This window comes from Equus quagga, chromosome 13 (genome assembly GCF_021613505.1).
Source record: "Equus quagga isolate Etosha38 chromosome 13, UCLA_HA_Equagga_1.0, whole genome shotgun sequence".
In the NCBI taxonomy this organism is placed as follows: domain Eukaryota; kingdom Metazoa; phylum Chordata; class Mammalia; order Perissodactyla; family Equidae; genus Equus; species Equus quagga.
Genome location: NC_060279.1, coordinates 34682993 through 34698251, shown reverse-complemented (window position 1 = coordinate 34698251; position 15259 = coordinate 34682993). Strand labels below are relative to the sequence as shown.

Genomic DNA, 15259 nt, shown 5'->3' with positions numbered 1-15259 from the left:
TGGAGTTAATTGCATAACTAAAAATAAAAGCATAATTTACTTTAAGTATTATTTTTGCTTTTTCTTATATATCTGCATCTGGACAAACCTACCCAGGTAATCTATGATCCGTAATTAAATAGAAAACTTGCCCAAGATCTATTACCTGAACAGAGACATAATATCTTGAAGCACATGGCCAACTTCTGAAGTGCAATTCTAACTCTCCACAGCGGCAAGCAATTTTTTCTTTAATTACAATTTTTTTAGAAGAAAGAAAGCAAAACTTTCAACCCCATAATAAAGTTCTTGATTATATACACTTCAAGTTTCATAATGGTGACACAGAGTATAGTTATGTTTTCCTAGATATAAGGGAAATAATCAGGGTAACAGACAAAAGGGTCAGTGTAACAAAGAGCTAGTTATAGAGTAATTTCACATTTTAATCTGTTAGAGAAACATTAAAACAGCAGAAGGAAACCTGTGGTTCCTTCCTCTCTTCCTTCCTGTGTTCAACTCCTTTTGAAGACAGAAGAGTTTTCTAATTGCATTCTTCATGTCCTTGTTTCTCAGACTATAAATGATGGGATTGAAGATTGGGGCAAGGACCATGAACATCAGTGCAATGGCTGTGTCCAAAACTAGTGGGTAAGTGGTATTGAAGCACAAGTACATGAGAGACACACTGCCAAAGAATATCAGGAAGACTGTGAAATGGCCTGCACAGGTAGAAAAAGCCTTTTGCCGACCCTCAGCAGAAGGAATCCTCAGGATCACAGCAGTGATTCTTATATAAGGCAAGGCGATGATTAGGACTGTAATGATCATGGCCACAGCATGTATCACATCCTCAATCAGGACCAAGGATGTGTCTGTACAGGCCAGGTTCAGCACAGGGACCAAGTCACAGAATAGCTGATGGATTTGGTTGGGCCACAGAAAGGCAGTGTGGAAATCATTACAATCTCAGGAAGTAGGATGAGGAAACCAAAGATGCAAGAGCCTGCAGAGAGCTGAGCACACAGCTGGGTTGTCGTGATCATTTGATAGAAAAGAAGATTGCAGATGGCAACATATCTGACAATAGCCATGGTGATCAGCAAGACCCCCTCTGGATTCCCAAGTGAATGGAAGAAATGTATCTGCAAGAGGCAGCCAGTCGTGGAAATGGTCTTCTTTTCACTGATGAGGTTGGAGAGCATCTTGGGAATAGTGACCGTGTTGTACCAAATCTCCAGAAAGTTTCAGATACTGATGAAATTATACATGGGATTGTGGAGAAGGGTGTCCAGTCTTACAGCAAAGAAGATCAATAGATTCCCAATGACAATAAAGGTGTAGATGAAAAGTAAAGGAAAGAAGTACAAGAGACTACCATCCTGGATCTGGGGAAAGCCAGTGAAGATAAATTCAGTCACTGCCGATAGGTTTCCACTCTCCATATCCCCAGCAGAGCTACCCATGAATGAAGGAAAGGGCACACACTGGCTCACAAGGAGGTGGAAGAGAAAAGAATAAGTATAGCTAAATAACTTGAATGAATAACAAGGAATAACTTGGAGGTTTTATTTTTTTCCTAATTTCACACTATTGTGCATATTGACCAATATTTGATATTTTTTTCTCACCTACTCCTTCAGAAGCACAATCTCAGAAATAGGTGTCTCCAAATGTTTTTAATGGTACACAAATTAGTTAAAAGTATTTTCAGTTTAGCCTCTAGTGTAAGTATTTGCATTTATAAGTTATACACATATTCTATATTATGACATAATAATTCAAAATATTATATTATATAATAATAAATTTTAAAAGTAAGAAGCATGAATAAAAATAAACATAATAGAAGTTATATTATTTTTCCTTCCTACCAATTGGACCATCTTGCACATTTCTCTTTGGAGATCTCTGTTCTAGAGGATTAGAATGTAGAGCTGGAATCTACACTGAAATTCCAGTTATGCCTATCATTACCTCTGTGTCTTTTGGCAAATTGCTTAATCTTTCAGTCTTAAGTATTCATTTGCAAAATGAGATTAAAAATAGTACCTATGTAAGAGGGATGCTGAAGGATTAAGTAAATACCTGCAAAGGACCTAAACATTGCCTAACTGGCAACTTCTTGATATGGTAATAAAGTATAACTCAGCACACCTCTCATTCTTCTGTAACACTTTGCTGCGTGCTTCCTCCCTGCTGTTCCATGGAAGCTCTCCTGACCAGGTTAAGCAGCACCTTGCAGATTACTAAGGGAAACTATTCAGTCTTCTCTGGCACTACACACAATTATCACCCCTAATTGAGGCTTTTCTTCCTCTGCTCTGCAATTTCATTCTCAATAAATTTGACTCCCAGTGGCACTCAGAGGTGGTTCTGGCTTTGGCTTTTTCATTTGTTTCCCTTATTTTTATTCATACTCTGATCCTTACTATTAGTTTCCATCTTCTCTCTTGCATTAACTTGGCTGCTTTTCTTAAACTCTTCCCCAAGTGTTTATGCCCCCCGGGTTCCCATCATCCATTCCAACCTCTATAATTCCATATGCTCCCTTGGTAACCTCACCCACTTACAAGATTTCAACTATTATTACTCCCAAATATTTTTCTTCAGCCGAACTCTCTTTCATAAGCTCCAAACCAACATATTTGACGCTGAACTCTCTCTAGCTTCGCCTCTTCGTATTCTCCGACTCCTCTCTCCCTGTAATCCCAGTAATGTTTGTGCTGCTTTGTGAAATCATGAAACCCTCCTGTGTGTGTTACCTCCTCTAACTGGAAAATAGCGTGCCATCCCCTCCCCTCCTCACACAAAAACACTGTATAATTCTGGTGAAAGTATGGATCCCAGAAATAAATTGCCGGGGTTTAAATTCTCTCCACCGCTTTGAAACTCTGTGACTTACCTCAAGCTACTTAGCCTTTCTACGCCTTTACTTCCTCATTTGTAAAATGGAGAAAATATTAATACTAGCTGATAAGGTTCTGAGAATGGCCAAATACTTTAAAATAACAATAATAGCATAGTATAGTATGATACTGTATTGACTCACTTACTGTGGCAAGCACTGTCCCAAGCACAAGCATATACTTCTCATCTAATGCTCATAATGTTCTAGTGAGATAAGATTATTATCTCCAGTTTACATATGAGAAAACTTAGGCACATACAGGTTAAGCACTTTGTCCAGGGATTTTCAGCTGATAAAGGGCAAAATCAGAATTTAAATCCATGCACCATATTTCTAATGGCATGCTCTAACTCGCAGACACGTGACTGCCTCTACCAATATGTCTAAATATATTTTAAATGCTCAGAGTAGTGTCAAGAATACAGCAAACACTGTAAAATATTGGGCATTAATACTTGGAGTTTCTGTATTGTATTTATCATGTTGCATAATAATCATCAACTTATTTGTTTTACCTTCTCTGGACTGAGTTCCTCTCTTAGGGTAGTGAAATGTCTTTTATTTCTCACAGCAACTAAAACAGGGTTGGCATGTAAAAAATGGTTGGTGTCAAATAAATTAACTTGGAACCAAGCTACCAGGTACAATTATAATTAAACCCACAAGACAGCCGTGGATAAGTGAGCAAAGAAAACTGGGGACTGTTTTGAAAGGGAAGCACCACAATGCAGTTTTGATGAGAGTTCTAATTAAGTCTGGATAAAATGACCTCTCAAAAGATGGCATGATAAATGGGGTATCTTGTTTCATATATACCTGTGCCCAGCACCCAAGTGGGTAGAATTTCTTCCTAAACTTGCCATTACCTCCAAGCAACATTTGGAGCTTCTACACTCTTTCATAATGCAGTCTTCAGGTTATTCTTATGCATCGTGAGTGAATTTTTCCTCTCCAAGCCTTAGTCTTCTGCACTCACCTCTACCAAAGGCCACAGGGACTCCTCTGCCTGTCTGGGTCTCTGCATCCTTGATATCCCTTCAGTCCCTCTAAAAGGGGATTTACAGTTATCTTCATGGGCATCCCAGGGAATAGCAGCAAGGGGAAGCAGGATCTATAAGGGATTCCTCCCCTGCATCGCAGTGGAGAGCTTCACTTTCCCTTACGGAGTTAATTAGAAGAAAGGTCCCCACTGTAGTCTCTTCTCGTTAAATGTCCAGATCAAAGGTGTCAATAAATATTTTTTGTATTCATCTGTACTCATCTTCCTAAACATTGTAAGCTACCCTCTCCAACACTGTGGTTATTGTCTCAGCTGTGCGTGCCTCTACCAGGGCACCATGTAAAGAACATGTCATGGTCCTGCTCTTCTTACATGAATATATAGATGTGAAAAGTCTTGAAGGAAATATACAACGACCAGAAAAGCCTCTTGAAAAAATATTTAACAGAAAATAACACCATATCATAATAAACATGTCATTGATATTTTGTGTCAATATTGAAATGAAGGAACATCGCATTTTTCACTCATGCTACAAATGCATGTGGATCTCTACCTTAAACAATTCACGTTGGTGCTGTCGATCTCTCTATTCACAGCCAACATCTCACCTTTTAGCACAGGATTATTCTGTACTCCTTGTGCTCAATCTACCGCTCTGTTGAATATTCAAAGTTCTTATTTTTTTTTCCAAACCTAGTTGATTTTATCATATAATCTTCTTGGAAATATGTATCAGATTTTGGGCTGGGGAGATACCATGCTTTCCTTCTCTCTGAGTTTTGTCTAACATTTTTTCCTATGACTTGGGGCCTACTTTCCTCAACTGACTTCTTACAATATTTTTTCTTGAAACTCAAAAATTCCAACTGGAAAAATTGCATTTCTAAAGATTTAGCATAGCACGAAAAAATCTCTCTCTCTTCTTCTAACAGCTTTATTTATGTGCATTCTGTATACAAAGAATTGCACACATGTAATGTATATGATTTGATGTTTTTGAACATATGCAAACACCCATGATATGATCAACACAACCAAGGTAACAGGCATATCCAACCCCTCCCACAGTTTCCTTGCATCTTGTTTGTGTGTGTGTGTGTGGTTTTTTTGTCCTTTGTTTTCTGTATATGTTAAAAACACTTAACATGAGATCTATACTCAAGAAATTTTGAAGTCACAATGCCATATTCTTAACTATAAGCACTATGTTGTACAGTAGATGTCTAGAACTTATTCACCTATCATGACTGAAATTTTACACTCATTGAATAACAACTCCCTATTTCCCCCCACCCTTCAGCCCCTAACAAACATAATTCTATTCTCTGTTTCTGTTAGTTTGACTATTTTAGATACCTCGTATAAGTGGAGTCATCCAATAGTTGCCCTTCTATGACTGGCCTGTTTCGCTTAGCATAACGTCTTCCAAGCTTATCTATGTTGTTGCAAATAGCAAGATTTCCTTCTTTTTAAAGGCTGAATAATATTGCTCTGTATGAGTATACTACATTTGCTTTATCAATTTATCTCACAATGGACACTGGGGTTGTTTCCATACGTTGGCTATTGTGAACAGTGCCACAATGAACATGGGAATGCCGATAACTCTTTGAGATCCTGAAGTCAATTCTTTCAAATATATACCCAGAAGTGGGATTGCTGGATCATATGGTAGTTCTATTGCTAATTTTTTGAGGAATTCCCATAACTGTTGCAACATTTTACATTCCCACCAAAAGTGTATAAGGGTTTCAACTTCTCCACTACCTCAGTAACACTGGCTAATTTCGTTTTTTTGGTAATAGCCATTATAACAGGTGTGAGATGATATTTCATTGTAGTTTTGATTTGCATTTCCATGATGATTAGCGATGTCGCGCAACTTTTTATACATCTGTGGCTATTTGTATGTCTTCTTTGGAGAAACGTCTGTTCAAATCCTTTGTCCACTCTTTAATTGGGTTATTAGGGGTTTTTTTCTGTTATTGAGTTGTAGGAGTTCCTTCTAGATTTTGGAAATTAACCCTTTATCAGATATAAGATTTGCAAATATTTTCTCCCATTCTGTAGGTTACCTTTTTATTCTGTTGATTGTTTCCCTTTCTGTGCAGAAGTTTTTAGTTTGATGTCGTCTCACTTGTCTATTCTTGCTTCTATTGCTTGTGCTTTTGGTGTCCTATTCAAGAAGTCATTGCCAAGACCAAAGTTGAGACAGAAGCTTTTCCTTTTTGTTTTCTTCTAGGAGTTTCACAATTTCAGGTCTTATGGTCTTCAGTCTCTTTTGATCTGATGATTCAAATATTCTTTAACTCAGGACTATTTTCCTTTACTTTCAATTATTATTTTTCCTCTGTTTTTTTTTCCTTCTGGAATTCCTGTAATCACGTATGTGATCTGTAGAATATATGAATACATTCCCTGTATACTTTTTTCTTTCCTTTTATTTAATCTTTACCTCTTCATGTGGCTCCATGAAGTTCTGGAATATTTTCTCCAGGCAGTCTTCTACGTCATTTTTCTCATTTTCTGTAGTGTTCAATTTATTCTTCAATATTCCCTTTACATTTTTTCCAGTATTTTTTACTGACAGATACCATCTTCACAAATCTTCTTGAAAATTTAAATAAGAAATATTGTAATTCTTTTTTTAAGTTACAGTTAGTCTGTTTGATGAAAGAGCATTTGCTTTCAGTCCCCAAATCTCTCTGTCTCCATCTCTGTCTCTCTTTAATTATAGTAATCTGTCAAGTAATTATTGGGCCATGCATTTAACACAGTTAATGGTCTTAAAACATACAGTGTAGGGGAAGACTGAAGTGATTTTTTTAAAGGCAATCTGTGTGTGTGTGTGTGTGTGTGTGTATGTATGTATGAGATAACATATATGGATACAAAAACTTACTACAGAACAAATATGCCAAAGATCGAATTGCTCATAGCAAATATGGAAGTGTCTGCCATGAAGTCTAATATCAGCTATGGATGATTGCTGTTGTGCCAAGGAGTTGCACTTTTTGTTTTTGTTTTAGCAGCCTGAGATTACCTGGGTGTTTCATCACTTCTCTAGCTCATGTATTTCAGATTTACTTTTCATACACTTCTCCAAACACAGCTCCATTGTGATTCTATTTCATTCCATTCCTTCTATCCTGAGTTCTGAAATGGGCCATGGTTCTCAGCATCTGCTTTTCCAAGCTTTGATCATTTTTTCCGTAGCTTATGTGTAGAGCCCTATCCATTTAATTCCTGGGTTCTCCTCTCCTATTTCCTTGTCCAATTGGATCTCATACCCATTCATATAAGTTTAGGGATCAACTGAGGGCACTCTTTTTCTCCAGTACTTATAATATTTTAGTTTCATTTTATTTTGTTTATTCTTTGTTCTGATGTTGCTGTTAGGTTTTAAATATACATCTTTATTCATTGCTGGACTACCCAATAGACAGACTCAACTGGTGTTTTAGGTACTTTATCCAATAAGATGCATGATTACTTACTTTTTATTGAAAGAAAAGTGATATATGGCATTTTGGGGTGTTAAAATAGCCATCACGAATGTTCTTGGGCAACATTATGTATATTTTAATCTTTGTTATTATATCCTTAACACGTTTCAGTGTGTAGGATATCTAACAGTTTATCTAGTCCTGATTTTGCTTATTTCTATAGAATTTTAGAATTTCTATAGAATTTCTATAGAATTCTAAGAATTCTACATAGAATGCTTCTATATAGGATATAGAAGAAAATCTAAAAATGTAGGTGTAAGCTGTTACCCTAATACAGAAATCTAAAATTGCATTTTAGAAAATTAATTCCTGGTGGCAATGCAGAGAACATATTTCAAAAGAAACAAAAATGAAAGCAAGAGTAATAGCTCAGAAAGGTATATATCTATATCTATCTCCATCATCTATCTATCTCTCATCTATTATCACCTCAGAATGTGTTTGAAACTACTTTCAACCAAATAGTTTAATTCAATCAAATTGAATGAATTCCACCTAAACAACCAAAGCGAAATTAAAGTTGAACTTTACTTGACCCCAGAAAAATAATAGTAACAAAAACATTATAATAACCATAACTAAGTATTCCTAAGTATGAGTTTTCATTTTTAATATATAACTCTCTCTTTTAACATTTTTTAAAACATCCATAACAAATGCCAGCAATTATTGACAAAGAATATTAACAGCAACACTTATTTTTGCAGTTGGTCTGTTATACACTAATCTACACACTTACATAGAGTAACTCACTTAATTTTCATAATAACCATATGAAGTTCTACTTTTAAAATATATTACTTTTACATCCATATCATGGAAGTCAAAACTAAGATACAGGAAGATTAACTAATAACTTGTTCAAGGTCACAAAGCTAGTATGTGGTACCAGTGAAATATAAACCTTAACCTCTTCTACAGATGTTATACTCTTAAGCACTGTGTTTTATAGTCTGTAGTTGTTACTAACGCTTATAGGATAATAATAATGGTTATATAATAGCAATAAAACTAATGTCATAAAATATATATTTAATGGCTTAAACATCATATTCCCTTTCTATTGTTTATCCATCTGTGCAAGTCTAAACAAGTAGTCTGTGATATCTGAATTGAACATATATAAATAGAATAAACATGTATGTGAGAAGAAGAGCTGAGATAAATAAACAGAAAATATCAGTGTGAAAAGGAATGACTTATATGTTAATTTTATGATTTAATATGTTAGATTAACATCCAAAGTAAGAGGTGCCTGTGAGCCAGCATTATCTTGCAAATTCATTAAACACTTTCGAAGGCAGAGAAGCTTCTTTTTTTTTTAAGATTTTATTTTTCCTTTTTCTGCCAAATACCCCCAGTATATAGTTGTGTATTTCTTTCAGTTGTGGATCCTTCTAGTTGTGGCATGAAGGACACTGCCCCAGCATGGCGTGACGAGCAGTGCCATGTTCACGCACAGGATTTGAACCAGGGAAACCCTGGGCCATGAAGTAGAGCATGTGAATTTAACTACTCCGCCACTGGGCTGGCCCCCAGAGAAGCTTCTTAATTGCAATATTCATATCTTTATTTCTCAAGCTATAGATGATAGGGTTGAAAAAGGGAGCAAGAACTGCAAACATCAGTGCAATGACTGTGTCCAAAATCGGTGGGAAAGTGGCAGAGAAACGCAGATACATGAGGGATACACTGCCGTAGAACATCAGAAAGACGCCAAGATGAGATGCACAGGTAGAAAAGGCCTTCTGGCGGCCTTCAACAGAGGGAATCCTCAGGATCACAGTGATGATTCTGACATAAGAGAGGGCAATAATCAGGACAGAGGAGATGATGGCGATAGCATGGATCACATCCTCAAACAGAATCATGGATGTGTCTGTACAGGCCAAGCGCAGAACAGGCTCAAAGTCACAGAAGATCTGATGGATTTGGTTGGGGCCACAGAAGGGCAAAGTGGAAATCCATGCAATCTCTGGGAGCAACACAAGAAAGCCAAAGATGCAGGAGCCTGAAGAGAGCTGAGCACACAGCCGGGGGGTCATAATAGTTGGGTAGCGAAGAGGGTTACAGATGGCAACATACCTGTCAATGGCCATGGTGGTCAGTAAGATCCCCTCTGAATTTCCAAGTGAATGAAAGAAGTACATCTGCAAGAGGCAGCCAGTTATGGAGATGGTCTTTTTCTTACTGATTAGATTGGAGAGCATCTTGGGAATGGTGGCTGTGGTGTACCAGATCTCCAAAAATGAGAAAATGCTGATGAAATTATACATGGGAGTGTGGAGATGAATATCCATCCTCACTGCAAAAAATACAATGAGATTCCCAAGAACGATGAATATGTAGATGATGAACAAAGGAATGAAGAAGAGGAAGCTACCGTCTTCAAACTGGGGGAATCCAGAGAAGAGAAACTCTGTCACCATAGAAGTTTGGTTGCTTCCCACCATGCTCTCAGCAGACTTAATTGTTCTGGGTAGAAAGATACAGCTCACTCCCTAGATGAAATGTAAAGAGTCAGATCACTTGATTCATATAAGAGTCAAAGATATAAATGCTTTAGGTAGATGATTTACCTCTATCATTTTTGAATTCATTAAACAGATACTCATTTAGTACCTACTCAGTGGCAAGCACAACTGTAGGTTTGTTGAATTCAGTAGTGAGGAAAATATCTCTAATTTCGTGAAAGTTATAGGCTAATGAAGGAGACAAAATAATAAATAAATATTAATAATGTCATGTTTATAAGCTATATTAACTAAAATAAGAGATTGATTTCAGTTAAGAAAGGACGTAAGTAGACTTTATAGGAATAGAGTAGGTTGTTTTCCAAGGGAAAAAGTGCTATTGGAGATTCATAGCAAAGGATAGGAAAGAATAAGATTAGTTGGGAGTAGTAAGAATGTAGCTATATTGGAATGAGACTCCTGGACAAATGACAAAATACTGATAAATTAGACAATGGCCAAATATGTCAGAATTGAGAAAGAATGTCCGAGCATGATCTGGAACCCTGGCTTAAAGATTGTTCTATGTTGGTTCAGAGATTAGCTTCCCAGGCTAGATGGTGTTTTTTTTATTAGTAGCTTAATTAACAAGTCTTCACTCAAGCTTCCAAGTACAACATCTAAGTGAAAGTATTTTGTTCCTAAGAAAATCTCAGCTCTAGGTAAATGAAATTTTGTAGTGATCCACATCTTTAGGGAAATCATCAGTAGTAGCTTTGACTCATCACTCTTGCAAAACCCAACACCAAGTGGAGAAAGAGAGTGGTGCGAGCCTGTGGAAGTCATTGGAATAGACTTGCCTTTCCTGGTCTTCTGGACTCTGCAATGCTTCAAAGAGGTGAATGGAAGCACTTGGAGAAGCCCAAGAAAAAAAATGTAAGAACTAGGGCTGCCTTGAAATTCACAGGAAGGTTTAAACTGGCTCCGACCCAAGGAGAAAGAATCAGATTGTGGTTGGTAATTGACTGAAAGAGAAAGGAAAGAAATTTAAGTCATGTAAAATTTTTGAATAAAGGAATTGGACTTAAGTTCAATGAATAGGAATAAAAGAAGAAGGGAGTAAATCCTCCTACTCAACCCTCCACCTGAAAACTACATACACACTAAGGATTCTGGTTCCTGGCTAAAAACCTTTCTGATTTTCCAGGCCTGACCATGGACAGATACAAAGTCTTTCCCAGGTAGGACTCCCAGGGGAAAGCTGCCCTACCCACCGCAGACTTGGTGCAAAGCCAGTGCATTGCAGTCAAGGACTCAGATTCCCCTGGCCAGTCATGCTCTTTGCATGTTTACCTTCACTCCAGAGTCTTCATCCGAGCTGTCTTTATTTGAAGACTTGGGCCAATGTCTTCTTCAGGCACCTCTGCTGAGGTTCCTTATGGGAGGAGGAAGGGAAAAACTTGAAAACACTTTTCCACACTCTGACTTAGTCTATTCCACGTCCTCCCCTTTATGTCAGGGTCCATAAAACTGCTGGAGCCTTCTGTTCGGCACTTCTTCAATGGTGAAATGACCTCCATGTCTGTGCTGGTCCACCTGACCATTAATCAGTGCTCAGTTTCATGGGGGAGATGAAACCAGGGTGAGGAGACTCGGCACTTTCTCTAGTTTTAGACTTTTGCTCATTCTATCAAAGTGACTGATTAAAAGCTTCACTGTAACTTTCATTTAGGCTCACTGTTGCTTAAATCCACTACTAACACCTGACAGTTCAATTCTCTCTTAACAATAACAGTGAACCCTTGACACATTAAGACATTGGGGAAGGGGCAAAGAATATTTACACCATCTCTATTTGCAAATCACTATACAGATGTCTACTACTAATTCCTTAGAACTGAGACATTTTGGACCTCTAATGCAGTCACAGATATTGTCTTAATTTATTTCTAGCATCTCTATTTATTTTCCCTAAGCGACTGATGTTAATCCTTTTAATAGAATCTGGATGCTTACATTTTAGCAAAATCAATGTTCTTCTCTACAGAAATTATTGTGCCAATTAGAAGCATATCTGTTGAAGACTTGGGAGGTGAGAAATGAGCTGACCCAATATCACCGGGAGAAAGGAAGATGAGCATAAAAATTTGATCTAAGGGTAGAGATTCGGTTCAACTTGAGTCAATATTCTGGGATAAGATTTTCAGTAATTGGCTTCCCTGATATATCTGACCTCTCTATATTCATGATCTTGTTTGGTTTATATTCATTTGACTGGGAACAGAGACCAGTATGTAAAATGGTATCCAACTGGATCAGAATTAACTTAGAAAAAATTTGAGGGTGTGAAAGGAGAGGACCATTGATATAATTACTAGAGGAAATGTCTTAATTATTTAATCCATCACACCCCAGACAAAACATAACATCATCACTGATTTTTAATCCTATGAGTGTATCTCCTCCCTCTGAGCCTAACTACATTCAGCCACTCATGCAATCTCAAATATGTCCCCAAATATTGTTATTTAAGTCAACAGAAGGAACACTAGTTAATTGTCTTTTCCTTCTCCCCAGAAGGAATTCACTTTCTCCTTGACTCAGGACAAGCCAGCATCTTGAACTCCTGTGCATAATCCTCTTACCTCTGGCAGAGACAATGAAGTCCCTTCCCTTTCCTGCATTTATGCAGTTTAAGTCTGGTTCATCAACAAAGACTATTGTAACTATTTCTAAAGCCTTCTTGGGGAGATTTCTTTACTGGAGTATTTTCTCTGATGACTAGAGAAAAACAGCAATTCCATTTCCCCATGGATTAATTAGTGGAAACCTCCTCCTCTGATCTTTTCTCATTAGTTCTCTTTAGTGTTAGGACTCCAAGAGTCTTCATAAATTGTGGGCCTCCTTTGATAAATCTATCAAATTTCTCAGAATAAATACACATGAATACAGATTCTTATGAAGTATTGCTTTCTACAGATTAGGGATTTTTTTTTCACTTCCCTACCTTCTGAAAGGATAATGGCATTTTTTAAGGCCTGTTGAGGTTCCCTGAGGAAGACACACTAACATTGTTGCCTGTTAGAAGCAGTGCTGTGAGAAGTTTACTTTGCTGAAGATACTCCTTTAGCACAGATTCTAAATGTAGACCACTACCTCACTGTTTGAGCCCACACATACCTAAATAGTTCCAGTGGTGCCGATGAAGACTTTAGCATGATGTGAGAATACCAATAATCTCTATATTGCAAAGAATATGGAACAATCTTAATACTCCCCTGTGTCCATGCCCCTTGCAAGGTGATTTGGCAGCAATTCCCATCGAGAAGTGGAAACTCTTTCTGTCCCCTGGGTCTCCCTTGGGACTTGGTTTGGCCATAGAATGCAACAGAAGGCTTTGTACGCCAGTTCTGAGCCTTGTCCTCAAGAAGCCCTGCACATACAGGCTCTGTCTCAACATCCTAACCAACCATCCTGTGAACAACGCAGACCAGCCTGCTGGAAGATGAAAGACCATGTGGAAGAAAGTATACTTATCTTAGTTAATGTTGTCCCAGTTCATCCAGCTATAGACAGCCAGCTACTGACCCTAGATACATGAGTGAACCAGGACTGGAAGAACCACCTATTTGATTCTAGCCTAAATTGCCAACCTATAAATTATGAGATAAATAAAGTTTCTCTTTTAAGTCACTGATTTTGGGGGTGGTTTTGTTTTGTAGTACAAGATAATCAATATGGTCACTTAAAACACCATTTCCACTTCCACTTTTGCTCCACTTCCATTCACTATTCATACTACAGTAAGAATGTTAATCTAATATAATTTCTTACTTAAATCTCTTGATTGTTTTTGCTTGGCAATTGGAATAAATTCCAATATCTCACAACATGACCTACAAAATTCTGCATATTGGCTGCACCTGGTTGATTCCTTCTTAGTCTTCAAGCGTCAGCTTAAATGCTGCTTCATCAAAGAAGTGCTCCCTGCCCCTACTTCTAAATGAATATCCATATTTATGAATTCTTTTTACTCTTACCATTATATTGCTCTAGAAAGAATTATACCATTTTGACATCCCATCACTACTGTCAGAGAGTGCATATTTTCTTCATCACATATAAATTGTCATTATTTTTAAAAATAAAACTTGGTTTTTAATAAAGTACAATACTTTATTATAAATAAATGAGAAATGACAAATAAATGCAAAGTTAAAGATAAAACCCATCTATTAAATGTGTATCCAAAGTTATCAGAGTTAAAGCCCTAAGTTCATTTTGTTTTCAAATTTAGGGTCATAACCCATACGTGACCAGTGAAATCAGTTTCAAAAATATTTTTACTTACTTTTCAGAAAGATTGGCCCTGACCTAACATCTGTTGCCAATCTTCCTTTTTTTTTTTTTTTCTCCCCAAAGCCCCAGTACATAGTTGTGTATGCTAATGGTGGGTCATTCTAGTTCTTCTATGTGGGATGCCGCCACAGCATGGCTTGATAAGCAGTGCGTAGGTCGTGCCCAGGATCCGAACTGGGGAATCCTGGACCTCCAAAGTAGAGAGTGCTGATTAACCACTTGGTTATGGGACTGGCCTCTAGAAATGTTTTTAATGAAATAGAATAGAAGAAAAAAGAATTGAAAAGATGCAAAGCATCATATGGAATAAGCATGTTTTTGAAAAAAGTTTTTTTGTTGTAAACATGGATATGAATATGTAAATGTATATGTGCATGAGTCCAATATTATGATTTAAAATACATTCTTTATTATGAATCACAGCTCACAAATTATTTTTTGATCTCACTTGCTTCTGAATACCTCATTTCTCTGCTTTCATTGTTAGTTAAACTCCATGAAAGAGTTGTCTGTACTTGAAATTTCCAATTTGTCTTTGATTCTTCTCTATTAAACTACTTCAGTCAGAATAATGTTGTCCTAGACCGGTGCTCACTACAGTATAAGCTACATGAGGGTAGGGACTTTTTTTCAGTTGTTTAAGCACATAAAATAGTGCCTGGCGTAGGAGCCTCAGTAAATATTTGTTTCATGAATAAAGAAATGGACCAAATAATTATTCCTTAGTGGTTTAGTATCTTTTAAAATCAGCAAGATTTTAGAGCTAATTATAGCAATATTTATTAGAATCAAAACTCATTATTCAAATTTTGCACTGAGGAATTTGGGTATATTTAGTATTTTATGTATTTTCATTACTTAAGGTATTTTTATCTATTACAATATCAGATCTACCTTGTAATTCTAATTTTAAATTTGTAATTAATTTATATTTTTTAAACCAACTTTATTGGAGTAAAGTTTATAGTCAATAAAAATCACACATTTAGTCAAGATATTATGCTTGTTATTTAAAACAAATTTTACTGTGTTTATCACAGTATTG

At 36.8% G+C, this 15259-nt stretch overlaps 2 protein-coding genes across 2 annotated transcripts; both read right to left on the bottom strand.

Moving 5' to 3' along the window:
* Positions 1–432: 432 nt before the first annotated feature.
* Positions 433–1424, bottom strand: LOC124250165 (olfactory receptor 6K3-like). The gene is given in 2 exon segments (XM_046682006.1): positions 433–914; positions 917–1424. Coding segments are annotated over 2 exon segments (990 nt in total).
* Positions 1425–8910: 7486 nt separating this feature from the next.
* On the bottom strand, positions 8911–9855 carry LOC124251562 (olfactory receptor 6K3-like). Its single transcript, XM_046684449.1, has one exon. It carries the CDS (start codon positions 9853–9855, stop codon positions 8911–8913), a length of 945 nt encoding a protein of 314 aa, XP_046540405.1.
* Between the last annotated feature and the right edge of the window lie 5404 nt (positions 9856–15259).